Raw genomic sequence first — 26,481 nt, 5'->3', positions numbered from 1 at the left:
AAATGCAAGTAGATAAATAGGGACCACCTCGGTGGGAAGGTAACAGCGTTCCGTGTCTAAGTCACACTGGTCATGTGACCACGGAAGATTGTCGTCAGACAAAACGCTGGCTCTATGGCTTGGAAACGGGGATGAGCACCGCCCCTTAGACTCGAACACGACTGGACAAAAATTGTCAAGGGGAACCTTTATCTTTACCTTAAAGCACTCCTGACAGATGGCCACCCAACCAGTGTTTTTAAAACTCCGGTGATGAAGGTCGAGAGTCCGCCGCCCTCCGAGGTAGTCCACTCCACTGCCAGAGACAGCTGTTACGCTCTACATGTTTTTCCTAATGCTTAGGCCAGATTTCTGTTCTCGCAGTCTTGAGTTTGGCTCCTACCCTCTGGAGCTGCAGAAGATAAACATGCTCGGGGCTTCCATGTGGCAGCCCTTCAGAGAGCTAGAGATGGCTGCCATCATCTCTCGGTCTCCTCTTCCCCGCATTCAGTCTATCCAGGCCCCTCAACTGTTGGTTTCCACAGCATTGATCCACCCTGCTTGCCCCCCTGGAGAGTTTCACCATGAAAATAATTTGAAAGCTGGCCACGAGGTTCTCCCCTTCCCCTAGTGACAATTTCAGCAGAGGATACCCTGGGCTTACGGTAAAGTAAGGGAGGAGGCTTGTGGCCCTGTAAAGAGGTTGGACTATTAATTCCCTTGATTCTTCCCGGTTAGCTGTGTTGGCTAGATCGGATGGAAGTTGCCATCTGGACTCATCTGCGCAGCTACCGGTTGCCCTCTCCTGCTGCAAAGATAGATGGAGCGCCCAAGATTCTTTGTCCTCATCAATCCTGTTGCACTCCCATGTAGGGCTCATTGGGTCCCCCAGGTCACTGCAGTAGAAGGCAGATCGGCGAAGCTTCCGATCTGCTTCCGATTTGCCTGCAGCTCTCTTGCGTGCTGTCCTGTGTCTGTGGCCTGTCTCCTCACCTATTTTCTTTCCCTTTTCTCCCCAGCCGGAAGGAGAAGGCTATCTGGTGCCTCCAGCATGCGACAGAGCTTGCCCAGGCAATAGCCCTTGGCCACAACGTTCCTCAAAAACGTAAGTAGGAGCAAACTCCAGGAGCGTGAAAATGTAACTATTGCCACACAGAGAGGCTCTGATGCTTTGAAAATGACCGATTGGCCAAGTATTATTAGAGGTAGTTGTTCTGGGTTTTTTGGGCTCTTTGGCCGTGTTCTGAAGGTTGTTCTTCCTGATGTTTTGCCAGTCTCTGTGGCCGCCATCTTCAGACGACAGCAACCTGTGCTCTATTATTAGAGATGCTTCTGTGTATTCAGTATCTGGATCCATTCCCCCCTCCCCTGCAAAAAGATCCTCTTAATTTAATAAATACATATTCCTAAAGTCTTTAGGGATGTGCTGGCGCTGCAGGTTAAACCGCAGAAGCCTCTGTGCTGCAAGGTCAGAAGACCAGCCATCATTAAGATTGAATCCACGTGACAGAGTGAGCTCCCGTCACTCGTCCCAGCTCCTGCCAACCTAGCCGTTTGAAAGCATGCAAATGCAAGTAGATAAATAGGGACCACCTTGGTGGGAAGGTCATGGCGTTCTGTGTCTAGTCGCGCTGGCCACGTGACCACGGAAACTGTCTTTGGACAAAACACTGGCTCTATGGCTTGGAAATGGGGATGAGCACTGTGCCCTAGAGTCGGACACGACTGGACTAAATGTTAAGGGAAACCTTTACCTTAAAGTCTTAATATTAGAACATAACCAAGACGTTGTTCAAGGCTGGGCTGACTGGGCAGTTCAATTTAAAAACATCTGGAATAATTGGAAGTGCTCGGGAGGCCTGCCTGCCAATGGTAGATCCTCTCTATTGAGGGGAGGATTCCCACATCATACTCAGCTGTGGGGTTGGGAGGTTTCCTTTTAAGATGATCCCTGGTCGAAGTGTGAACGTTTGTGTTTTTGGTTGACAACTTCCAACATTCTGTTGAATGGGGAACCCTGGGAGTTGTATGTAATCCAGCAACACAAACCTGCCCCCCTCTGGACCCTAGTAGAATCAGTTTGTACCGTAGCTTGAAACCAAGATATTTTTTTTCTTGTTCAAGCCCAGTTGTTTCTAACCGGCGAGATGCTAGTGGGTTAAAAGTACTGGACTGTGCAGCTGGAACTGACTAGTGTTTCTTTAACGACAATCTGAAACTGTAGAAAATCTTCTGCCAAAGCTGAGGAATATGGGTCCCCGTAGATCATGTTGGATAGCACCTCCCATCATCCTTCACATGTGGCTTCACTATTAAGAGCCAACGGGATTTGCAGTCTGGAGGGCCACCTGTTTCCAGTCCTGCTCTATGGAACTAAGTGATGTTAAACACAACCCTTGAAGTGTCTCTCTCTGGCTTCCCAAAATTCATCATCTTGTACCTGATCAGAGAACCTGAGCCTAGGTTGAGGCTAAGGTATGTCCTCCTGCAGCGTATGTTTGAGGTGTCCTTTTGTTTTCCTTTCTCCTACAAATCCAATAGCGATGGAGATGTCAAACCTCTTGAGGCAGAGAAGTTTTGATCTTCCTGGAAGCTCTCGGAGACTGAATCCCAGTCAGAATCGTGCCATTTTTGAGGCTTTGAGAAGGCCATTCACTCTGATTCAAGGCCCACCAGGTAAGGCAACAGCAGATGCCCCTGGCAGCTGAAGAACGGGGTTGAGATGATGCAGGAGACACCTCATCCTGAAACAACATGGAGAGGCATTTCCACCCCCCCTCCGCCCTTTCCTCAGTGTGCAAAGCATCCTTGGCAGTGAGGGCTGTTATTTATTATTATCTCTGCTGCCCTCTAGCTTTCTATAGAACACAAAACTGTAGAATTATCATTTGAAGGGACCTCTGGGGACAATCTAGCCTGACCCCAGGCTGATGCAAGTATTCTTAGCAGGGGGCTGTTCAGTCTGGGTGCAGCAACCCTCCAGTCTAAAAAATATCTCTTTCATCGTGATTCCTGCGGCGGTTTGTCGTGAAGGAGAGGAGAGGCAAGCAGGGGACCCAGGTCACTGGCTCACATTCTTAAGAGTAAAAATAAAAGAGTCTAGAAGGGCCTTGAAGGACAAAATTTGCGATCTTGCACTTAAATCTACTCCAAGGCCACTGAGTTTTCTGGGTTGGGTGGCCATCGGCTGATTGAATCCGGCACGGCTCTCCTTAGGTGGTGAGCGAGAATACTTAGCCTTGTGATGTAATCAAAATGATCATTACATGCCGTCAAGTCAGTTCTGACTTAGGGTCTCCCTTTACAGGGTTTTCAAGGTGTGTGTTTGTTTTATTTATAGGCGGCCTTTCTCCCCCTAAGAGGACCCGAGGCAGCCCAACGATATTAAAAGGAATTGAAAACTTAATAATTAAACATTTAAAAAAAATTAAACCATGGGCTCATTAAAATAACAATAGGATCATTAAAAGCAAGTCAACATTTAAAACGATCTGAACTTTAGAAAGGCATTCTGGAACTCAATCATGATTGTTAAGAGCCTGCCTGAAAACGTGGGTCTTCGGTGGTCGGCGGAAGTCTATAACGGAGAGGGGACGGCATCAGTCTAGAGCAGTGGTCCCCAACCTCGGGCCTCCAGATGTTCTTGGACTACAACTCCCAGAAGCCTTCACCACCACCTCTGATGGCCAGGATTTCTGGGAGTTGGAAGTCCAAGAACATCTGGAGGCCCAAGGTTTGGGGACCACCGGTCTAGAGCACTCAGAAGCAGTTTCCTATTCTCTTTTGAAGGGTATTCTCTTTTGGAAGGTACTCTGAGACCATACAGCTTGCCCAAGGCTCCCCAGGCGGGCACAGTGGGGAATCGAACTCCCGGCTGCTGGCCAGGTGCTCCAACTCTCTGAGCTGCTTATTTGCTTGAGAGACTCCCTGCAGCCACAGATTGTGATGGGCTTCTATTAGTGATTTCTCTCTCTCCCCCCCCTCCCCCGCCCCCTTTCCCTCAGGAACTGGGAAAACTGTCGTTGGGACTCACATTGTCTACTGGTTTCATCAGCTGAATCGGGAATTCAAAGGCAAGGAGCAAAATCTGGACGATCTAGCGAAGGCGAAGGCCCACATCCTGTACTGCGGGCCCTCGAACAAGTCCGTCGATGTTGTTGCCGGTAAATGATTTTAGATAAACTGTGCGTTGCTGTTCTGTAACTTCTGTTGTTGCTGCCAATCTTCAGAGGGTGCTCTATTGTCCTGTTCAAGGGCCTCCCTTTTCTATTTTAATTCCTTTAATTCTATTGGAGTTGTTTCGCCAAGACGTTTCCTTGTGCCTGGTAACTGAAGTCCTGCAACTATCGTTCTTAGTGTGGAAAGGTCTCGCATGCCTGAGGCTTATTCGCACAGCAGCAAACAGCTGAAAGTTTGCAGCATCTTATTGCTGTTGTTAGCTGGAACAGTATCATGCCTGCAGGATCTATTTTGGGTGCTTGTAAACGCCCAAGACTTTCGTGTTCTGAGGAACTGCTTTGCTTCTTTTGCAGAGATGCTGTTGAAGATGAGGCAGTCTCTGAGGCCCTTGAGGGTGTACGGAGAAGCTATCGAGGCCATGGAGTTCCCTTATCCTGGTAGCAACATGCGCGTCTCCTGGAAAGCCCAGCGGGATGCAAAATCAAAGCCGGAGATCAGGTGTGAACAACTGCCTGCCTTTGATTTAAAGGACAAACCCTTTTGTAGCTTGGAAGACCTTTTTAGTTCTATGTCTTTGTATGGATTCAAAGGAATCATCATCCCTGCTCATATGGTTAAGGCATAATGCTAAACCATGATTTGGCACTAGAAGAGTGATCTGGGAATATATCAGGCGCTCATCTTGTAACCTTTCCCAACTTTTTACCCCTTAAATTGAATTGGCTGTTTACTATTTTATTGCAATTTGTAGTTTGCCGTCATATCTGAGCTGATAAACTATGGTTTGTTTTTGCCCTGCAAACCTGGATTACAATTGTGGTTTAAAGCTGGTTTGACAGCAAGCTATAGTGTGCTAGTTTGGATATAGCAAATAACAACTGTTGCAAGCAGGAAATAAGCGACTGTATTTTTCCATGTATAAGACAATACTTTTTCCTAAAATAGTTGGCGTAAAAATTGAGGGTCATTTTATACACGGAAGTAAGGGGGAAGGGATCAAAGTGCTGCGGTATCGCAGCTTTTTGATCCTGTAGCCCTTTCTTTTGTCGCTGCTTTCCCCCTTCACTTCTGCAGCCGTTTGAGCCTGCTTTTGTGGGGCTTAGGAAGTGGAGGGGGAAAGCAGCAACCAAATTTTATTATTTGGGGTTGGAAAAGTAGCTCTTGAAAAAAATTAAGAGATTGACAATAAAATTCGTATCCAATTCAGGTTTCCAGCCTTCAGAACTGGGGATTTTGTGTTAGACTTTCAGACGTTTGTATACAAGGGATGCTGAGGGGGTAGCTGTTTATGCCTGGGTGTTGTGTGTAAACGTTTATTCTTTAACTTTAAAACATCCTTTCTGCACCAGGGCCATGACTTTGCACTACCGGATCCGTAACGCACCCAATCCTTATGCTTCAGCAATCCGTGCCTTTGACGCGCGTGTGAAAAGAGGAGAGGAGATGACCGAGGACGAAATTGAGGAGTGAGTGTTAACGCACATCAAGATTTCCTCTGAGAGTCAAATGAGGAAGTTTGTTTCTGACAGGGCTTTTCTGTGCATCCCTTGAAAACATTCTTTCAAAGTCTCCCGACTTTTTTATGCAGCTTGTTGACCTGTTTGGATGTTGTGGGAAAACGTGGCTTTCACGAATCTTGGGCTTCTGAACTTCCCCTTTTCCCCCTCTTTCTTTAAGCCAGACAAAGGTGGAAAAACACCTGTTTCGGTTTCTAAGCAGACTACAGTTCTTTGTGATGTCTGTGTTCAGGGAGCCTTGGCTTCTTCTTCGTAGTCTCTGTGAATGCACACTAATGGGTTTTATCTGCGCCTGCGCAGAGGTTTCCAGAATCTTCTAGAGCTTAACACTGTTTGCTAAGACCACCCCCCTAGGACACGTGGTCCCCCCACCCATGGTGGTACCTATTTATCTACTCGCATTTGCATGCTTTCGAACTGCTAGGTTGGCAGGAGCTGGGACAAGCAACGGGAGCTCACTCCGTCGTGTGGATTCGATCTTACGACGGATGGTCTTCTGACCTTGCAGGACAGAGGTTTTTGCGGTTTAACCCACAGCACCACCACGTCCCCAGGGCAGTTAGAGTCCAGGACATTTAAAATCAAGTTTCCAGACCTTGTGAGAATTTTTTTTTTGAAAGCAACTTGGGCAAAGCCTGGAGAAAAAAATTGTGTCGTGGTGGTGCAGCTTCAGAGCCCTGAACCAAATGGGTGCCCCTCAAATAGGAGCGTAGAGCGAAACCGCCAAAGGAGATCCTGCCGATCGGTTCCATTTTTATGCAGGTTGTAGAATTAAAGATCTCTTGAGGAGGTGGAGAGAGCAGGATTTAGATTTCCTGGGTGCAGACTGGTGTGTGTGTGTGTGTGGTTTTTTGCTTTTAATGCAGAGTGGCCACCCTGCCGCTCCAGTCCTCTGAGCCCTGTTGTGTGGAACTGAGAGGTTGCCTTGCTCACCTTGTAGGTACAAGCGGTTGCTGAACAAGGCACGGGAATTTGAACTGCAACGTCACGACGTCATCCTGTGCACGTGCTCCGCCTCTTGTGGCTCTGTGCTGGTGGAGTGCTTGCACGTCAAGCAAGTGCTGGTGGATGAATGCGCCATGGCCACCGAACCGGAAACACTCATCCCCTTGGCCAACTATGGAAAAATTGAGAAGGTGAGTGAGGGTGGTGTTCGCGATGGCCTAGATCCTTGATGCCCTGGAGTGGCAGACCATAAAAGGGGATACCAGGGGTCACCAGGTACTCGGGTAGGGAAGATTCCTGCCTGAAAGCTTGGTGGTCTTGTCCAAGGTCAGCTTGGACATGTACCACTGGTGGCGCACAGGAATGATCCAGGGGGGGTAGAGGGCTGTTATAGCTGTTATTACGAATTCACACTTCCTCCATTGCTGTGTCCTACTGAAAGTATGATGTGCCACCTCCTCCTGGGTGGAAGGCCACTGGTCATCCATCTTTGGCCTTCTAACGTGCTAGGAGTAACCTCTGACCTTGAGGGCTTCTCCCGAATTCTTTCTAGGTGGTCTTGCTGGGAGACCATAAGCAGCTGAGGCCGGTGGTCCACAATGACTTCTGCAAGGCCCTGGGCATGGAAACGTCGCTTTTTGAGCGCTACAAGGACCAGGCCGTGATGCTGGACACGCAGTATCGCATGGTAAGCATTGGGGGCTCTGCCTGGAATATCAATGTGAAGGACAGAAGGAGGAGGTTGACTGCTAGAACGGAGGCATGCAGTGGTCCTATGAGGGAACAATGGGGAGGTGGGAATATCTGTGGACGCTCAAGGTCTTGGAAGGGAGGGAGGGAGGGAGACATGGAAATGAAAGACCTGCAGACTTGCCCAGAACCAGTCTGCCCAGCATGATGCCAAAGCTTTATTGACCAAAATATTATGGAGCTTTGGGTAACTTGCCATGGCTAATTGCAGCTAATTGACCAAGTGCAGGGGTGTACATGGGTTGCCCACAAGGCACGTGACCAGACGTATGACTTTTCCGACCTCTCATGATGATGAGCCATGTGATTTTTTGGGGGGAAACTCCTCTCTTTTTGACTCTGCAGCACCAGGACATCTGTAGGTTCCCATCGGAAGCCTTTTACAACAGGAAACTCAAGACGTGTCCCTACCTCGTTCGTGGTCCCAGTGCCCTTGGCCACAGAGACAGGGCCTGCTGCGCCATCATCTTCGGTCATATAGAAGGAAAAGAGAGGAGCCTCATGGTCTCCACGGAGGAGGGGAATGAGAACTCCAGGGCCAATCTTGAGGAAGCAAAAGAGGTGGTGAGTAAATCTGCAAGAAGGCAGAAGCATCCTTGGCAAGCAGGAGGAGACGGTAATAAGCGGTCAACGGAATCTCTGTTTGCTGTTACCCTGTTGGTCAGAGAAGCTTGGCCTGCAGCCGTGAGAAGGTGAAGATGCTTATCTTCACCCGTGATAAGCGTCAGATGCTGGTTTCTGGAATTCTGGAATTCAGACTGTTTATAATTCTGTTTATAATAATCTTGGATACTCATTCATTTATTTGTTGGTTCCTTTATTCCTGGTCAGTTTGCAAGCTGGCCTAGAAGACAGAGGCTAGAATTCCATTGTAGCCACGGATTCAGTTGATTTGGATCTGTCTAGACATGCCGTTGCATTCTTTCCCTGTATGATGAAGATAATCATTTCATCATATAATGAAGCTCTCTCAGAATGGGCATGTGCTGGTTCATGAGTTTTACTCTCAATTATTCTTTTGCTGTTTTCCCTGTTTTTATCCCAGTGTTGCTGGTTTTGGAGAATTAGCTTTGTTACTCTTCAGCAAAAACAAAACCAGATTCAGTTGTGTGAAACTTTTTAAGATGAACAAACTCACTTAGTTTGAGCTTTTGTGGATATCAACCTGTTAGCCTTCTTGCAGTTTTATTGGATTTGTATTGGTGGATATAGTTGTGGCCGCTGACAAAGCTGTGGGAGCGCACGAAGTGTGGAATATCAGTGCTGTGTATATTCTACCACTCTGTGTAGCTGCCCAGAGTGGTAGAATATACCAGATGGGTGGGATATAAATCGAATAAATAAATAAATAAAAGAAAGAAAGAACTGAAAAGAAAAAAATTGTCAGTGAAACCCAGTTCTGCAGGATCAGGAACGTTTCCGTCCTCATAGCTCAGCTGGCTTTCTTTTGGTCATGCTTGAGTACTTTGACATCCAAAAGGATGTTGTTTTTTGATGTGCTGCTTGTTTTGTTTTTTGCTCCAGGTGCGGATAGCCAAACAGTTGACCTTGGACAAGACCACCAAGCCTGAACAGATCGCCATCCTAACCCCTTACAACGCCCAGGTCTTTGAGATCAAGAAGCTTCTCGCCCAAGCCGTAGTGCAAAATATCACTGTTTGCTCCATCATGAAAAGCCAAGGTGGGTGGTCACCATATCAGGCAGGATGATAGACCTCTGGAGATGCCACGGCCTCTGCTTCCACTGGTCCATCTCGGAACTGAGCATCCTTAACTCTGTTGCAATTTTTAATTCTCCACCCCCCCCTTCCAGGAAGCGAATGGAAGTATGTGATTTTGACCACTGTCCGGTCGTGCTCCCGGTCTGAGATTGATAAGAATCCCACGCTGAGCTGGCAGAAGAAACACCTGGGGTTTGTGTGTGACGCGAACCAGATCAATGTCGCCATCACTCGGGCACAGGAGGGGCTGTGTATTATTGGTAAGTGATGGGGGGAGGGAGTGGTAGAGGAAGGAAAACATTTTTGTCTGTGTGTGTGTGATTCAGAGGCTATCCTGGGCCCATAACTTTAATCTGTTGCTTTTTGCAAGTTCTCAGAACCTGTAGCCTAGAAAAAAAGTAGTAAGTCAAAAGCTCTGGCATACGAAGAGCATCGCTGGTGACTGGCAGCTGGGGGGATACTAGGAGATGTAGTCCTTTAGAAGAGTAGCTTTATCCCAAGTCTCCTTAGGAAGCACCAGGGATGTTAGGGAATCTTTGATACCAAGCCCGGAGTCCCTAGTCTGAGTCTCTATTAAAAACAAGGTTTTTGCCTCAGAAAAAAAGAGGGGTGGGTGTTCCGATTCGAGTTGGAAAAAAAAAGTCCCGAGTCAAGTTCGACTCAAGTCCCTGTTGCGACTTAAGTCCAACTTGATGGCAAGTCTCTGTGACTCAAGTCCCCATCCTCTGGAAGCACTATACAGTGGTGCCTCATTTGACGACGATAATCCGTTCCAGCAAAATCGCTGTAGAACGAAATCGTCATCAAGCGAAAGTAAAAACCGCTCAATGCGTTCCAATGGGCGAAATACCTCAGCGTCCAGTGAAGATCCTCCATAGGGCGGGTACCCATTGAAAATCGTCGTCAAGCGAAAGTAAAAAAAAACCCATTAGAATGCATTAAAAACCGGTTAATGCGTTCTAATGGGCGAAATACCTCATTGTAAAGCGAAGATCCTCCATAGGGTGGCCATTTTCTGGTGCCCATAAAGCGAGGAAACACAGCGGGGGGCCATTTTGAAACAGCAAGCAGCTATTTTGAAACCCGACAATCAGCTGTTTTGAGCATCATAAAGCGAAAAATCGGTTCCCGAAGCAGGGAACTGATCGTCGTCAAGAAGATTTTCCCCATCTAAACACCATTTTGCCATCGCAATAGTGATTGCAAAATACTCATCGTGAAGCGATTTCATAGTCTACCAGGGTAAGCATCAAGCGGGGCACCACTGTTCCACTTGGGAACTCATCAGTGTTTCTGATGAAGTAATTCATTGCCTTGTAGGGACATGAAAAGTAGGCGGGTGTGGGGAGCCCACTGGCAAGCAATTCAATTGTTACAGTGAGTTTTTTCCCCTCCCACGTTTCTCCTTTTCCCTTGGCCTTTGGCAAAAGAGGGCGAGAGATCTGCTTTCAGGGCTGAAGTGGCCGGCGTTTTCCTTTGGGGTGAGATCTACTCTTGTTGGCCAACGCTGCGAGGATTTTCCTTTGCCTTAGCCTGACTGGCCGCGACGTAAGAGGTGGTCTTCCTGCCACTCGGGTCTCTTCATGGGCTGCTGTTAGTCCCCAGAGCTAACCTTTCAGGGGTTCAACTTGCCAGACACAGAGAAGGGAAAATGTGTTTTATTTGAAATTCTCATTCACCCAGGCTACCACTGAATGTGGGGATACGGATCTGGTGTGAGTTGAGGGGGAAGTAGGAAGAAAACCCTACAAGGCCTTGGAGCAGGGACTCTAGAAGGGCTGCTTTTCTGGAACAAGAACTCCCACAGGCCTCCAGCTGCCGTCGTCTTGAGTTCTAGGCCGGTGAAAACAGGACGCCGCCAGATGGCATCCGTCCTTGTCCCTTGACTGTTCTCCTCCCTGTCTTCTCTTTCTAGGGAACCGGTATCTCCTGGAATGCAACCCGCTGTGGCGAGGACTTCTGGAGCATTACATGACTCAAGGGTGCGCCACTGCCGCCAGTTCCATTTGCATTAGGAAGGCGCCGGCTGTTCCGCTCCTTCCTCGGTACAACATGTAGCTCGCTGCCTCTGTGACACCTGGATCCCCATTTGAAGCACCTTTCCGCCTTCCTAAAAAGGGACGAGCGATTCCTACGCTGAGCTGCGCGGGCATGAATGTGTGACTTCAGATGGTTCCTGGCCTTCGCCGTGGCCTGGATCCTGCGCCGGCCTGACTCCCTCTGCCACTGCTGACTCCAATGGGCCAAGGCCAGAACAAACTCCCAAAGGCTTGGCGGGTTGCAGCAATGAGGATGCTCTCCCGTATTTCGTACCTGCTTTTGAGATTCCAGCCATGGATGATTTCCCCCCTCCCCACTTACCTTTTCTCAACCCTTTTCTTCTGGAAGAGAAAACAAGCTGTCTTTTTTGGGTGTGGGGATTCAAGAACGCGGGTGCTCTGTTCAGAACCCCCCAGTTTGCTACATCTGGTAATATATCTCAGCTTTGCTTTTGGGAACTGAACAGATGCTGCTTAAACCAAAAGGAGGTCCAATTTTTTTTTTTAAAAAAAGTTGTCAGTCCTGCTTCTATGGAGCCAAAGAAATCGGTATTGCCACTCACTGGAATTGCAGGAGTTCTTTGCTCAAGAGTTTTATTGCCTTTATTGCCTTTTCAATGAAGAAATGGGAACATTTCTTGACATGGCAACAAACAGCCATATAAATAGGATGTAGCTGAGACCCATGTTTTATTTTTCTAGAAACCATTTATCGTGGCCATCCAACATAGATTATTAGCCCAGGTGGCGTCTCTTGTCAGGGAAATCGTGTAGAAATATATATTTTAAAAGCTTTAAATTTTTTAAACTGGAAGCATTTCCTTTTACTGATCCCATTTTTAAACTTTCGAAAAACACACATTTGCACTTGAGGGGGTCTGATGAGGGAACCACGAATCTGAGGAAACTTCTCCGTTCCGTGTCCTTTGTTCAGGCTGACCAGCAATTCTGAATGTGTGGAGTCCCTCATAACGAAAATTTAGCCTGACAGGCGAAGAATTATCATAAAACTGCGATGCTGTGCAAGGTGGTCGGTCTTTTCCCCGTTGAGCCTTCGATGTGCACGAGGGAGTGACGGTGGCCCTCATTCCAAAGAAGTGCTGTTGAAACTACCTGAGAAGAGTCTAATAGTACACCTAGGATGAGTGCATGGGTTTGTGCATGTATTTCAACATTCCTGAACATGATCTTCTGCTGCTTTTGCACCCTGGTGGCCTTCAGATGTGGTAGACCCCAGCAGGCTGGGGAGGATTGGGTTTGTAGTCCAACACGGCTGGGATAGAACAGTCTACCGTTTCTCAATGGAACAAATCAGTATGCATCATACTGCTGGTTTCTACATGAGTTAGACATTTTGCACTTTTAGAAGGGAAAGAACACCGTAAAAAAGAGATCATTCCAATTTCTATGTATATCTAATGGCTACTTTAAAAAAAATCTTCATGAAACTTGTTCCAAAGAGCCCAGGGGTTTGTGCGGATGATGCTCAAACTGGATAGGGTTCATCTGTCTTTTTGTGTTGCCATTTTGCCGAATTCAGCTGTTCTGGCCCATGATTGCTTTTCAGTGTACCTACTTATAACGGTGCAAGAAAAACCGGAGTTGAATTTCGGCTACACAATGGTGATGCCGCTGAAATTCTTCCGGAAGCTCATGGACTGTAATACAGTACGCTGTGTTCTGTGTGCTTATCCTTTTTTTTTTAAGTGTTTATAATTTTAGTGTACCTAATTTATTGCAATTGATGGAGCTGCTCTTTAATAATGGAAGGAGAATTGTCTTTGAATTCTGAAAGCAAGGGTATGTGATTGTTGTGAGGGGATTCTGCAAACCAGAAGCCTTCTGGGTTGTGTGTGTGTATTGTGTATGTGTGTTTTTGAGGGGGAAAGGGTCCCGTTATAGGAGTAGTTGTCTCCATAAACGTAAACTTACAATAATAATTATAAGAAATAATAATTATCAGGGATTCTGATAGCAAAGAAAACAAAATGACACTATTGTTTTTCCCACTGTTTCTACCTCAGTAATCTGAAATGTGAAAAGGTGACTTTCCAAGATTACCAATACGACTAATTGCCTCCCAGCTCCCCCCCCCAATATTATCTGAATAATTTTACTCTTGAAGAGTTGATTTTGAATTAATAATTGATTCGTGGCCAGTGATTAAAGAAACAACAAGTCGTTGTGGGGACATAATAATACATCTCTAGAAATTCTTTGGTACCTGGTGTGGTGGGGATGGGCTCAGGAGGCCTGAGTTCGAATCACCCACTCAGCCATGGAAACTCATTGGGAGTGTGGAACAGGTAAAACCACTCCTCAAATATCTCATTTCCCTTGAACGCCCTTTTAGAGTTGCTGTATGTCAGAGGCGACTTGACGGCATATAACATACACATAAGTTCTTGAACCAGCCTCAAAAAGGACCAGGTTATCTGACTCCTTATTTCTTCTGCCTGCATAGACATACTGTGTTAATGAAAAGTGTTCTGAAACAAAAAGAAAACAAATTTTTGTAAATCGTCCAATTCTTAATGCTAGTATGGCTGGTCACCTGGGGCGACCTTCACTTTTCACAGTTGACTCTGTGGTTATTTATGCTTTTGGCTCCCCACACCTCTTGTCTTGTATCTTTTTTTCTTCTTCTGCCTGTTCCTCTTTGCTCATACTTTTAACTGGATAACTTGGTTCTTTTTTGGAGGCTGTGCATGTTATGTGCCACTTGTATTCCTTTTCACCACGTTTGTGCCTTATGCTGTTGCAGTTTGCGGCTTCCAGAGACCCCTGCCTGTATCTCTAACCACTCACCTCTCCTCGAAAGGCAAGCTGGATCACCAGAGGCCATTCCCGAAGCCCTTTTCCTCCTGAATTCGCGATGGCCTTTTTATGGACTGCCAGCGTTTTCAGTCTGCTTATTCACTTCTTCTTCCTGTGGCCGTGAGATCGGTAGCTCATAATGTCCCAATGCACTCTTTTCTAGGAAGAGGCGAGCATTGAAATCCCTTACAGTAGTTGTTCAGGGTCTCTAGATCGCTGCTATTTTGAAGAGAGGAAGTGCTAAACGTAACCCATGGGGCAGTTCTCTGGCCATGCCCGATGGGAATTAAAGCAGTGGTTCACAGTGAAATAAATCTGTGAGCCTTTAATCCCCCAACCGTCATGACCACTGGCTTTTTAAAAATCTCTGTCCTAACTCTTAACATCCAGATTGCTATTGAATTTCAGAATTTTTAAATCCACGGAATGTATATAAATTTAAGCCAGATATAAATTATTGGGCTTTGCAAAAAAACCTATTCAGTTCAGAGCTTTTAAGACTTTGTAGTGATCGGAGCCTGTATACAAGTACCTTTTTAGTGACAAAAACCATCGGTATAAAACGAGAGAATCTTTATATTTGGTGCAATACATTCCAGCAGGAATTGAGCTGCATGAGTCCGGAGAAAGTGATTCTGCCTTGATTTTTATGGACATCCCTTTTATTTCAGAATCATGCGGTATGGAATTGTGCCTGAAATTTTGGGGAATTTGTAGAACGGACTAAAATATTTCAGAAATATGACCAAAAGTGTGTATTTTTATATGTAATATATGTATGTAAGAAGTATCTTGAATTAATTTGTTTGGACGGTATTTGTCTCTTGGATTCTGTAGTGTGCTAAAATTAAATCTTCATAAATGGAAGCCTTTTAGTACCCTGAAATATTTTTCTCTAGTTGATAAAATATTTGTGGTGTTTATATGGATTTTTAACATTCCATTGAATAAATATTGTAAAGCCTTGGGTCCTTTTAAGAGAACTATTTTAAATAAAGATGACTGGATACACAAAATAAAATTTACTTCTCAATTCTGGTTATAATCATAAATGTGGCCAGTGGGGGAATGCATGCAGATTCACTGGAAAAGACAATAGTGCTAGGAAAAGTTGAAGGCAGCAGGAAAAGAGGAAGACTCAATGCAAGATGGACTGACTTCATAAAGGAGACCACTGGCTTGAGTTAACAAGAGCTGAGTAGGACAGTACGTTTTAAAGATTGCTTATTCATAGGGTCGCCATAAATCAGAGTTGACTTGAAGGAGCACATAGCAATGGCTCCTTCCCACCCCATTTCCTTCCCTCTCCCAATATAAAGCTCTGCTCGAGGCCCATCCGGCCGGCCGGTCACTGCAACTACACCACCAGCAGGTCTTTCTGGGCAAAGTACATGTTAAAATTTTATGTCAAAAACCGAATGAATATTAAAGGAAGGCCAGAAAGAAATGCCCTATATGGTGGGTTTCTTGGTTTGTTTGTTTTTTGTTTATATTTACAAATTTACCAACATGTGATGGAAATGCGAATTTTAATGGACATTTATGGAAGGAAGGTGACTTGAGCATTTATTGGCCATTTTTCCCTTGCATTTCCTACTCCAAGAATCTTAAGATTTGCCAGTAAAGATCAACATTACCAGATTATGTACTAAGATTTTACCTTTGCTTCTTTTATTTTTTTGTGGCTTTTTGAGCCAGGGCTGTGATAGGGTAGGAAGCCAGCAGTCGTGGTTAAATTAAATCTGTTTTGGGCAATAGTCTGTCCAGGGTTGTTCCATAACAGCCATCCCTCTACTTTAGCCTAAAGCTGCTTGACTTCATTCATTGTCAAGATTCTCAGCTCATCTGGACCTACACATCATAGGCATCCTTCAGTCTCGAGAGACTATGGTAACATGCTCTGAATCGAGGAGTGTCCTCTCCAGAGCATGAAGCCCGGGTAAGGTAATATGGATAGGCTGTTACCCAAGCAGCAAATCCCCCCTCTCCACATTGCTGAAATGGTCCAATGGAAAGGCAAGAGCCAATACGACTGGTTCCAGCAACGTTGCAGGAGTTGGCAGAACGACGCGAGCTGCCTTCGGGACTCCAGCTCCGGATTTTGCCTCGAGGTTAACTCCTGAAGCCTTTTCCATTGGTGGATATAGCCACAAGGCAGTGGAGGTTTGAGATTGGAGTTTTCCTTCTCCTAGATGGGCTGCCTTCCATGGCTGACGAGCCCCACCTACCCGGCCTGCTCTTTAATAGTGCGGAAGTATGATCTGATCCTACGCAAGAGCTTCCATAATAAAGTCACCCAAATTTCAAGAGATGCTTCTTCTTCGTGGTCTCCGTGAATGCCCACTGAGTGTGAATTCACCAATGACCGCTCGAAGAACCAGAGTTACAGGTAACTTTTTTTTATGTGCGACTGTCCAACTAACGTGGCAAATGTCAAAAACAGAAGAGTGCACATTGCCACACCACAAATAAAGTTCTTAAGAGCTCCTCTTTGCCCTGTACGGTAGCAGGGCTGGGTTGAGGAGTGTCTCACCTCTGTGTTAGGCTGTGCGTGACATCTGTAGGTGTAGCATAAGACACAACCAGTTCATATAGTTAATTAACTAGAAAAACCACAATTTTGTGATCAACCTCAGCTGTTAAGTATTAAGACAGTTATGGGTCTCACATCTGTATGTCATTCAGCTCCTTACAAAGGTGTGTGGCTAAAAAACCCAATTATGCTGTTTCATATAAAAAGCCATCATAATAGTGACAGCTGACTGAACATATTAATTTTGTGAAATTAGATTGTTTCCTGCTGGCATTCCAACTGCCACAGAAATGGTTTTCTCCATCGTTTTTTTTTACATCTTAAAAATAGTTCTGGATTTAAAAATCTGTTTTTGAATTTACCCTAATCTGCCAAGTCCTAGTGATATTAAAAAGTTTTGTTCTAAATTACTGAAAGACTTCTGGAAGCCGTCCCGTAGTAAACAATGTGACTAGATTGGAAGCGGACAGCTGCGTCCTCCAGATGTTTCTGGACTACAATTCCCACACTGGCTAGGATGATGGAAGCTATAGGCTAGAAACATCCACTCGCTCACCCACCCCTGTTGTAAACCTAATAGCTCCCATGTTGCTCGGCTTAACAACTTCAGCATTTCATTTGGAAGACGATAACTCTGCCCAGTTTCCATCTCAGGAAAGAAAAAGTTCACCTTGGAAGGCAAAACTTTAAAAATAAGTTTTTAATCTGACTTATTTCGACATTCCTTGTGAATTGTTAGCATGGGAAAATCAGGGTTCAGACATGGCACTCTCCATTTCTTCCTCGAGGTACGGTTTGGTCTTAAGCAGGATGGAATCGTGCCACTGTTCGTACACAAGCGTGTAAGTCTCTGCTCTCTTGATGGTGAATCTGTACAAGCGGTCGGGCAGCAGGTTGTGAATTTCGAACGTGTTCGAGGTGACATTCATTGTGCCACAGTGGGCTCGCTCTTGCGGGGTTCGGGACTCCAGCAACTTAAACCGGAGTTCGTATTGTTCCAGCTGCGGCTGCTGGCTATTTACAAACCACTTGAGACTCACCCAGTCCTCAAACGCCACCGATTCCCTTCGGTCAAACATCAGCGGCAATTTTGTGCTGAGGACTAGCCTGATGTGTGGGATTTTGGCGATCCCGACGTCCGACACCAGGCGGTGCTTGACGTACAGCCTTCCGGGGACCAGCAGAGCCAGGAAATAATCCATTTGGTCCGAGAGGTACGATAACCTCTGCTTGATGGTGTCCCACTGGGAAAGGAAGGTCATCATGTCATAGTTCTCCAGGAAGTGGACCAGTTCTTGCCGACCTCTCTCCAGCTCTTCCAACAGGTCAGACAGGAGCAGGAGCTGGATTTTGGTTTGGATGGTTCCCACTTTCTTCATCCTCTGGAACCTCCAGGGGTCTATCAGTTGGAACAAGGTGGTAGGGAGCATCAGGTGGTTCTGGTCTCCCAGCGCCAAGTGCTTAGGCAGGATTTCTATGTAATAGGAGCACTTCTTCAGCAACTCGATCCTCTTGTGGTGGCGCCTGAGCAGGTGGAGGCTCAAGTCCGAGTGCAGGAATTCCAGGACGACGTTCTTCCTCTCCAGGTACCCCCTCCAGGCTTCATTCTCCTGCTCCTCATCACTGTACGCCACGGTCTGGAGGCTGGTCCCTAACGTGTTCAAATAGACATCAATCGTTCCGAGGTTCATCATGCCTGGGCTGGAAAAATGACAGAGGGGGAACAAGTCAGTTGCAAGGCTGGGATTGTGATGATGGCCTCTGATTTTGCTTTTCTTAATTAATACTACCTTCAGAAACTTGGAGGGAGGGAGGGAGGGAGGGAGGGAGGGAGGGAGGAAGGAAGGAAGGAAGGAAGGAAGGAAGGAAGGAAGGAAGGAAGGAAGGAAGGAAGGAAGGAAGGAAGGAAGGAAGGAAGGAAGGAAGGAAGGAAGGAAGTGACTGGGCATGTTCACCTACTCTATAAATTTCCACCCATCTCTGGGCTCTGGACAACGGCTGGACACAATGACTCTTAGGGTCCCTTCCAACTCTGCAGTTTGAAGATCATTATTATTACTACTACTACTAAAATCTGGTTTAATGACCTCTCCTCTGTTACTTCCTGCCCCCCAAGAAGCTCTGCCTGACATTTTTCATACTGGAATGAATCTTAGCATTCCAGATCAGAATCTGACTGTCTGGCTGCCCATTGCCCTCTGACTCCTGCTTTCCCTCCTCAGCCCTGTTCTTGTTCCTCCCCGCCCCCCCCCCCATGTAAGGGGCCACAGAAGAGCTGAGTCACATACCAGCCACAAAGGAGCTGCCAAGGTGAGATCCAGATCGTGCTTTTAGAAACTGTCCCTTTCTAAGCTCCCATGGCATCTCAATGACGAGACACAATAGCATCATTTTTCCACCAACAGGTAAAGGTCTTTTTATTCATGCAAGAGAGCTTGCTTGTTGCAGAAAGCACTTTTATAATCCTAACTGTAAATCGTTGGGCTCTATCCTTTCTGTTACTGATGTCTTCTCAAATTGGGTTTTAAGTTTGTATACTTTTCATTTTACGATATTTAGTGGTAACCTTACCCTTTTAGGCAGCCTTGAGCCAGGGAGGAGGCAGGAGAAAAATCAAATAAGAATCACTGTGGTAGAGTGATGACTGTGCTTGACTGGAACATGGGAAATCCAGATGTAAGCTTCCACTGTAGCCATGCAGCTCCCCTGCCCCCCCCACAGAGCCTGACCTGCCTTACCAGGCTGTTGTGCAGATAAAGTAGGGAGGAGAGCCATGTTATTGGAGAACCCCTAGGAAAGTTTTGAAGCTGCTTTTTAAATGTTCCTTGTGGGGTTTGAGTAATTTTAACCTATTCTACTCTACTTTGGGAGCACAGCTGGTCACAAAAGTGGTAAGCACGTGCTTTAAATAAATCTTGTTGGAGAAAGGAGAGGCAAACTAAACAGACAGATATGCAGAGAGCCAGCCAGACATTTTGGGCTAGGTAGCCCCTCTGTGGCTTGGCAAAGAGGCAGCTGAGTCAATCCATGCCAACAGCTGCACCATCACCACCGGTTCAGGTGATTTAAAACATAGGAAGTGTCACACATTTTTGTGGGCAATCCTAAGCGTTGCGACCACCCAAGATTGCATAAATGTGTCTGCAACTGGTTGAGGAACAAAGGTATACCCCCCTTGACGGTTTTGCTCTGGCCCTAGATTCTACTATATTTAGGGTCCACAACTAAATATAGTAGAATCAGCTTTTTTATTATTACAGCTTTATTATTATTATTATTATTATTATTATTATTATTATTATTATTATTATTATTATTATTATTATTATTATTATTATTATTATTATTATTATTATTATTATTATTATTATTATTATTATTATTAAGCCAGTTACAGGATCTCGTTTTCACTCAGCAAATTCATTTCATGGTCCCTTTCCAAATGCTTGATGAAAGGTGGGATATATAAAAAAAAGGGAAGCAACGCGGTCAGGGTGAGCCAGGATAACTCAGCGGAGTGGACGTAAAAGGTGGTGAAGGAAAAGAAGACATGCTGCTAATGCAAGATGATTTCTGGCAGGAGAACGACAGGAGGCTAAATTTATATCTTGCATGGCAGAAACTTGGGAAACTACCACAACACAGCCCTGTCGGACAGTTGGGTCTTTCTCACTGTCCAGCGCTGGAGGTGTTTCAGTGGCCGTTGAATGGCCACCTGCCAAGGATGCCTCAGGTGGATATTTGGAAGGGGGGCTGAACTGGATGACCCCGTGGTCCCTTCTAGCCCTTGTTTTTAATCCATAAAGCCCTAAACGGCTTGGGCCCAAGTGATCTCAAGGATTGCATCTCCCTTAATGAACCTGCCCAGGTGTTAAGACCATCAGGGGAGGTCTTTCTCTCAGTTTCACCACCCTTACAGGTGGATTTGGTGGAGATACAGGAGAGGGCCTTCTCTGTCCTGGCCTCCAGACTTTGGTACTCCCTCCCACTGGAGGCCAGCCCAGCCCCATTTTAGCTGTCCTTCTGCAAGCAAAGACCTCCCTCTTCAGGCAGGCTTTCCCTTAGTGACTTGCTGTCTGAGAAGGTGTTTTTAAATGGACTGTTGTGCCTTGTTGCTTTTAAATGTTTTTAGTATTGATTTTATTTACCCTTTTTAACATAATTCTTTTTAAATATTTATATGCATATGGTCTTTGCTTTCAAATATTATATTCGCAAAGGCTTTCACGGCTGGGATCTAATGGTTGTTGTGGGTTTTTTGGGGCTCTTTGGCCCTGTTCTGAAGGTTGTTCTTCCTGATGTTTCGCCAGTCTCTGTGGCCCGCCATCTTCAGAAGAAGATGCCGGCCATAGAGACTGGCGAAACATTAGGAAGAACAACCTTCAGAACACAGCCAAAGAGCCCCCCAAAAAACCCCACAACAACCTTTAAATATTGTCTTTTTAATGACGTAAGGCACCTTTGGTCCTTTATAAGGTGGAAGGGAGGACTTCCAAATATTTTAAATTAAAAAAAAAGTCTATGGCTCTATGGTATACGTTCAGGTAAACTCATGGAGTTCACGTTGGTTCTCTTGGCTGTACCAAGAGCAGCTACTAAAAGATAGGCATTAGACATTAGTGGCAAGTCTGGGGTAAAAAATGACCCTAAAGGCACAGGTTTACACATTACATTATCTGGAGCAAATTGTACTATCAGGCTCAATTCCTGTAGCTCCTAACTAGATATCCATATCGACAAGTGAGGGAAGAAAGGAAGAACCCCCAAAATGGTACAACATTAAAAACTAATAATTTTATTTAATAGCCATTTTTGTGGATCAAACTCTGGGAGGCAGTGGAAGACAGGAGGGCCTGGCGTGCTCTGGTCCATGGGGTCACGAAGAGTCGGACATGACTGAATGACTAAACAACGATCAGCTGCTTTCTCCAATGACTCCTAGTCTCAGCCTAATCCTGTATGCTCAACACCGGACCATAAATCCCACGTTGAGACCTCCAAACTCTCTTTAAGATGCCTCTTTATTCTCGGGGCTTCCACGTTTGCCCATTCAGCCCAGGGGTTCACGGCCATAGGGGGTGGTTTGGGGTTTAATTTGGACTTCAACTCCCAGAAGCCCCAGCCAGCATGGCCAGCGGAAGGGGCTTCTGGGAATTGAAGTCCCCCCAAGAGCGGGTGGCTCCGAATTAATAACGACCCCACTGATCTAGATTAGGAGACAATGTCTTCTTCATCTTCACCGCCCCCCATGGGGTTGTGTCCTGTTTCAAAGCGCCTTTGGGGCACAGCCCTGACGCCTCCTTCTCCCACCCCACCGCCGGCTGGATCCCCCTAGGCCGGGCTGGCCATTTTCCCCTCCGCCTGTGTCGTCTTCCTTGGACTGGGAGAGGGGCGCCCCTCACTTTTCCTGCTTTGGGGGTGTCCCTATTACACCCCCCCCGCTCCCACATCCCGGGAAGGGGAGCTTACCTGTGGCTTAGCATGATTGGTTCCCGGGGCAGCCGCTCGCCCGGCCGCCCGCCACCCCCGCCCCTTCTGCCTAGGCCAGGGCCAGGCTCGGGGCGCCGAGCAGGCCTCGCCGGTCGCCATGGCAACGCATTGTGCCGCAGGGCCGCGTTCTGGAGCCTGCTAGGCCTCGCGCCAGGCGGGAGCCGTGGGGGGGCAGCTGAAGGCTGTGGGGGGCCGGCTGAGGATTAAGAGCGCGGCGGGGGGGGGGGACATAGTCAAAAATGTGGGGCGAGAGGGGTGAGAAGTAGAGGCCCAAGGAATTGGGAAGGTCGCGGGTGGGTAGGTGGGGAGCTAAGATTAGGAGCCCCATAGGAAAGTAATGATATATGGAATTGGGGGGGGGGCAGACATTGTAGGCTGCCTGGAGGGGCGTTGGGGGAATCTTATGTGTGGAGAAGAAAGGGGGAAAGCAGGAGAGGAAATGGATCCTTTGTGTGTTCTGCAGGCGATAAATACATCAGTGGCTTTTCTTGGTATCCCATAGGCAACGGATAAGGTAGACCTTGTCAGTTGTGCAGATTTCGAACTGGGTCCCCATGTGGGCCACGCCTTGCTTAGTCCAAAAATGAGGATGAGCACTCGCTCGGAGGACTTGTAAGGGAGTTAAAGACACATTTTTGGGGAATAAAGCTGCCCTATTGGGGGTTGGGGGGTTGGAAGAAGACAAAGACTCCCTGAGAAAGACGTCCAGGAAAAGGGCGAAGGCAGAAGGAAAAGAGGAAGAACCCAATGGGAGAGGTGGTGACTCCAAAAGGAAGCCACAGGCTTGGGTTTGTAGGCACTGAGCCGGGCTGTTAACGATAAGACTTTTGGGAGGTATCTCTTTCAACAGTTTGGCCTAACATGGAAGCAACTGGACTTCACGTAAGAGGGCCTTCATGGCAACTGAGCATGTACAGAGTTTGCTGCATTGCTCTCTGTTATGCTCGTAGCTTCCCATAGGCATCTGGTTGGCCTCATGGTGGAAGACAACGTGCTGAGCTAAATTGCCTTTGGTCCAGCCAGGGAGAGATGCTGTTTGTGTTTGTTTCATATTTTTCTTATCCTGCTTTTTGGTCGCAGAAGGACGTCCCCAAAGCAACTGGCAAGGGGGGGGGGGAGATCACAATCCAAAGGCAAAAAAGGGGAGAAGAATCTAAAAAGGTAGAAAATAAAGAGAGCTGTATTGTGGTACCAAGACTGACAGATTTATTTCAGTTGGGTCACCTTCAGGGTGGTTGTTAATGTGCCGTCAGATCACCTCCACCTTACTCCATGGTTACAAGTGTTTGTTATGGTTCTGTTCTGAGTAAAACTGGCATTTGTAGCATGATGATGATCTTAGAAATATCTGGGGTATCCTGCTGAATTTACACCAGATGATTCTGGGTATCTCAGCGAACTATCGATTTGAGGATCGGACAGAAGTACTGTAGTATTAAATTGTATGCATGTAGTGTTGAAGGAAAACTTTACAAAGGGGGAATCGGGGACGGCATGGGTGAGTAACAGTCTTCAGCTAAGTCAGGTATTCCAGATGTTTACTGAACTCAATGGGTTTTGGTGCACCCGACTCTTCAAGGAATGAGTCTAAGACAGAGTGCCTTTTGTTTTGGTCTAGTAATTTGTGGCAAGCAATGATCAAGAAAGTTTTAAAAAAATTAATGCCAGTGGACTCCGTGCCTCCTTGTCTTACATCTGCAACAACTGTCTACTGTCAGGGCACTATATTGGGTAGATTGCTTTATAGCATCATCTTCAGTTGTTTCCCATCTTGTGCGCGCACAGCTGTTTATAATTCTGCTGCCCCCTGATTTCCTCTTTCCTATCTATATCCCACAACCCCTTCTTTACCTCTACTGCCCCTGTTTGATCCATAATAGGTGCTTGGGTGACTCAGTACTTTGTAATACCTTTTTTACGGAATCATATTTTGGCTTCAAGTGCTTCTGGAAAGAAAATCTGAACAATTCAGTGGTATTGAGTGGCTTTTCGGTTTGCATGAAGAGTGCTCGTCTAGCTTTTTTCTGTACAAGCATATGTTCATGCGGGATTAAAGCACAGACTTGCCATTCAGTTGAGGCATGGTGTTTTTCCACAAGAGGGCAGCAAATATCTTCTCCCTCTTCCAAATCAATTTCTTACAAGGATCTGGAAGCTGAGTCATGGCAACTGGACTTCTTCCTTATTAGCTTGAAACGTTGCACGACTCATCCAAGTAGCTTCTTCTGTCTGAGGAGAGTTGGTAGGAGACCCCTGATAGATCCTCCATGTCGATTTCACTTCCCCCTGGTCTGGATAGGCTCATTAGATGGACCCAGAAAGATCATCCGCTCCCAGAAAGATTGGGACCACATCCACCAGAATGCTAAGGACTGTTAGCAACTCATGACAATGGGTGGAGAAGGACTGCAGAAGTGGGATTATCCCTCACCCCCTGCCCTTTGTCCTTCTAAGGAGCCCATTCAGACCAGAGGGAAGTGAAACCAACGTAGAGGATCTACCAGGGCTCTCCTACCAACTCTCCTCAGACCGAAGGAGCGACTTGGAGGAGTGGTGAAACGTTTCAATCTAATAGGAAAGACGTCTGGTGGCCATGACTCAACTTCCAGATAACCTCACTTGGATGAATGAGAATCTTCGCAGATCTGTTCCTACAAGGATGTTAGAACCAATCTGTAGGTTGCAAATGTTTTTGTGTCTTTAGGACCACTGGAAAAGGAAGCAGTGGCTGGAACAAGCCTGTTGCATGAAAGCCAAGGCATTTTCGAAACCATTATGTATAGTGGTGAGTTTCTGTGCCAGAATTTGAAATGTGGCCACTAATTCTCACTCTGAAGTTTTTTTTTTTTTAAATGCTGATTAAAATCAGAACCTGGAAAATTCACTTTTGGGGGCTCTAACGCTCAAAACTCTTGAGCCAGTTTAGCCATTTGTGGGAACTGACATTTAAGACTATGCTCTGGTCTTCAAACATTACTCAAAATATTAGGATGCCTAGTTCATGTAATATGGTTTGATAGATTTCTGTGGGAAAAGAGATTTCTCAAGGGCTATTGAGTATGTTAAATGAGCTTCCATGTCCAGAGGCAGCGTATCTCTTCAAATACCATTTGGGTGGCCTTAGTGTGGAAAAGCTTTGCCTTTATTCCATACCTTGGAAATTCAGATTTTTCTTCTGTTCTTATGACTATGCTTTATTCTTCATTACAAAGGAACATTCACATTATGATGCATGCAATCCCCCTGAGGAAATACAGGCGTTGCAGACTTATTTGAAACCACAGTTTTGAAAGTGATTATATTAAAATGTAATTTAGCTTTATAAAGCATATTGAAAAGGATCTTGTTATCAACATGTATTTCCTTCTCCCTTCCCTTTTCTCCCCCCCCCCCTTTGTCTAACACAAATACTCACTTTTAGGGATGATGTAAATACATCCCCCACAAGAGTGACTGAAAACCATATCATGTGGTAGTGCTTTAGGTGGGTGTCCATCACATTTTATGCAACTTACTACGTGCTTTGGCGTAATCGCTTGTTGAATCTCCATGCCAACATTTCCTGGAACATGTATGTAGCTATGACAGGGAGACCTTGCATATGACTGGGAGCCAGTAACGAGAAATGTCAAAAACTCAAAAATGAGATAATATACCTCCTTAAATGAAATAATCGGTATGCACAGAACATTCTGCTGTTTATCATGGGGTGCACCACTAGCTTATGACAAAAAGCTGGTAAATGTATAGGATAAGAGCACAATTACGTAAGTTGTAGTGCTTCCAGCTTTATAGAGGGAGGTCTTTATAGAAGCTGAAAAAGATTCCCTCAAAGGAATGGTCACTAGCCCCCAGAATTACATTTTAAGCCCTCCGTAGATTCTGCTGTTGGTGTGGGGAGAAGAAACAAGAAACAGATTTAAAACTTCTCAAGAGAAGGAAGATTTCCTGTGCAGAATGTTATGGGCAGCTATAATTTCATCCGAGGCCCAAGCCACCCATTTACTTTGAGTAATTAAAACGGTAAATAGCCCCATTAATGTGTTTAAAAGAAGATTACAGTTTTGGTTGAAAGCTAATTAATTTTATTTATTTCCCCATTTCTATAGTGCCTCATTAGTAGGATTACTCTCAGTGGTTCACAACATACAATAAAATCATACAATAAACGACACCGTGTAATAAATGCAATAAAAATACAGTAAAGTACGATAAACCCTGCACTTAGCTAATACAGCGAACCTACCTTTGAACAGAAAAACACAAATCAAACCTGTTTGAGTAAATCAGGTCCATATTTGCCACTAGTAGAAGGAAGATCTATATAATTCTGTCTTAATTAGCTTCCTAAAGCCTGAGGGGAATGGTGCCTGGCAAACCTCTCTAGGAAGCTGATTCCAAAGGGAAGGGACCATAACCTAGAAAGTGTGGTTCCTTAGTATTTGTTTTCTTGGCCTTCTTGCATGTTACAGTTCTTAACATCACAATGTGATTTCATGGCATGAACATTG

The 26,481-nt window shown here is 45.9% G+C and overlaps 2 protein-coding genes across 2 annotated transcripts in view; one reads left to right on the top strand and one right to left on the bottom strand.

Moving 5' to 3' along the window:
• HELZ2 (helicase with zinc finger 2) overlaps positions 1–11,300 on the top strand; it is a 45,334-nt gene extending 34,034 nt beyond the window's left edge. The window contains exons 10-20 of the mRNA XM_072996670.2: positions 999–1,084; positions 2,521–2,655; positions 3,984–4,142; positions 4,512–4,656; positions 5,508–5,624; positions 6,616–6,811; positions 7,174–7,308; positions 7,716–7,934; positions 8,895–9,051; positions 9,184–9,351; positions 11,007–11,300. Coding sequence (XP_072852771.2) covers positions 999–1,084; positions 2,521–2,655; positions 3,984–4,142; positions 4,512–4,656; positions 5,508–5,624; positions 6,616–6,811; positions 7,174–7,308; positions 7,716–7,934; positions 8,895–9,051; positions 9,184–9,351; positions 11,007–11,149 — 1,660 coding nt within the window. The 3' untranslated portion in view covers positions 11,150–11,300. The remainder of the gene's footprint in view (positions 1–998; positions 1,085–2,520; positions 2,656–3,983; positions 4,143–4,511; positions 4,657–5,507; positions 5,625–6,615; positions 6,812–7,173; positions 7,309–7,715; positions 7,935–8,894; positions 9,052–9,183; positions 9,352–11,006) is intronic.
• A 5,865-nt stretch (positions 11,301–17,165) lies between these two features.
• On the bottom strand, positions 17,166–22,079 carry FNDC11 (fibronectin type III domain containing 11). The gene is made up of 2 exons (XM_020812427.3): positions 21,950–22,079; positions 17,166–18,181 (listed from the first exon to the last, which is right to left on the bottom strand). The coding sequence occupies exons 1-2, from the start codon at positions 21,961–21,963 to the stop codon at positions 17,230–17,232; spliced, it is 966 nt and encodes a 321-aa protein (XP_020668086.3). The 5' UTR covers positions 21,964–22,079; the 3' UTR covers positions 17,166–17,229.
• Positions 22,080–26,481: the final 4,402 nt, after the last annotated feature.

This window comes from Pogona vitticeps, chromosome 4 (assembly GCF_051106095.1).
Source record: "Pogona vitticeps strain Pit_001003342236 chromosome 4, PviZW2.1, whole genome shotgun sequence".
NCBI classification, from domain to species: domain Eukaryota; kingdom Metazoa; phylum Chordata; class Lepidosauria; order Squamata; family Agamidae; genus Pogona; species Pogona vitticeps.
The sequence above is the reverse complement of the archived record's forward strand: the minus strand, read 5'-3'. Positions and strand labels throughout refer to the sequence as shown.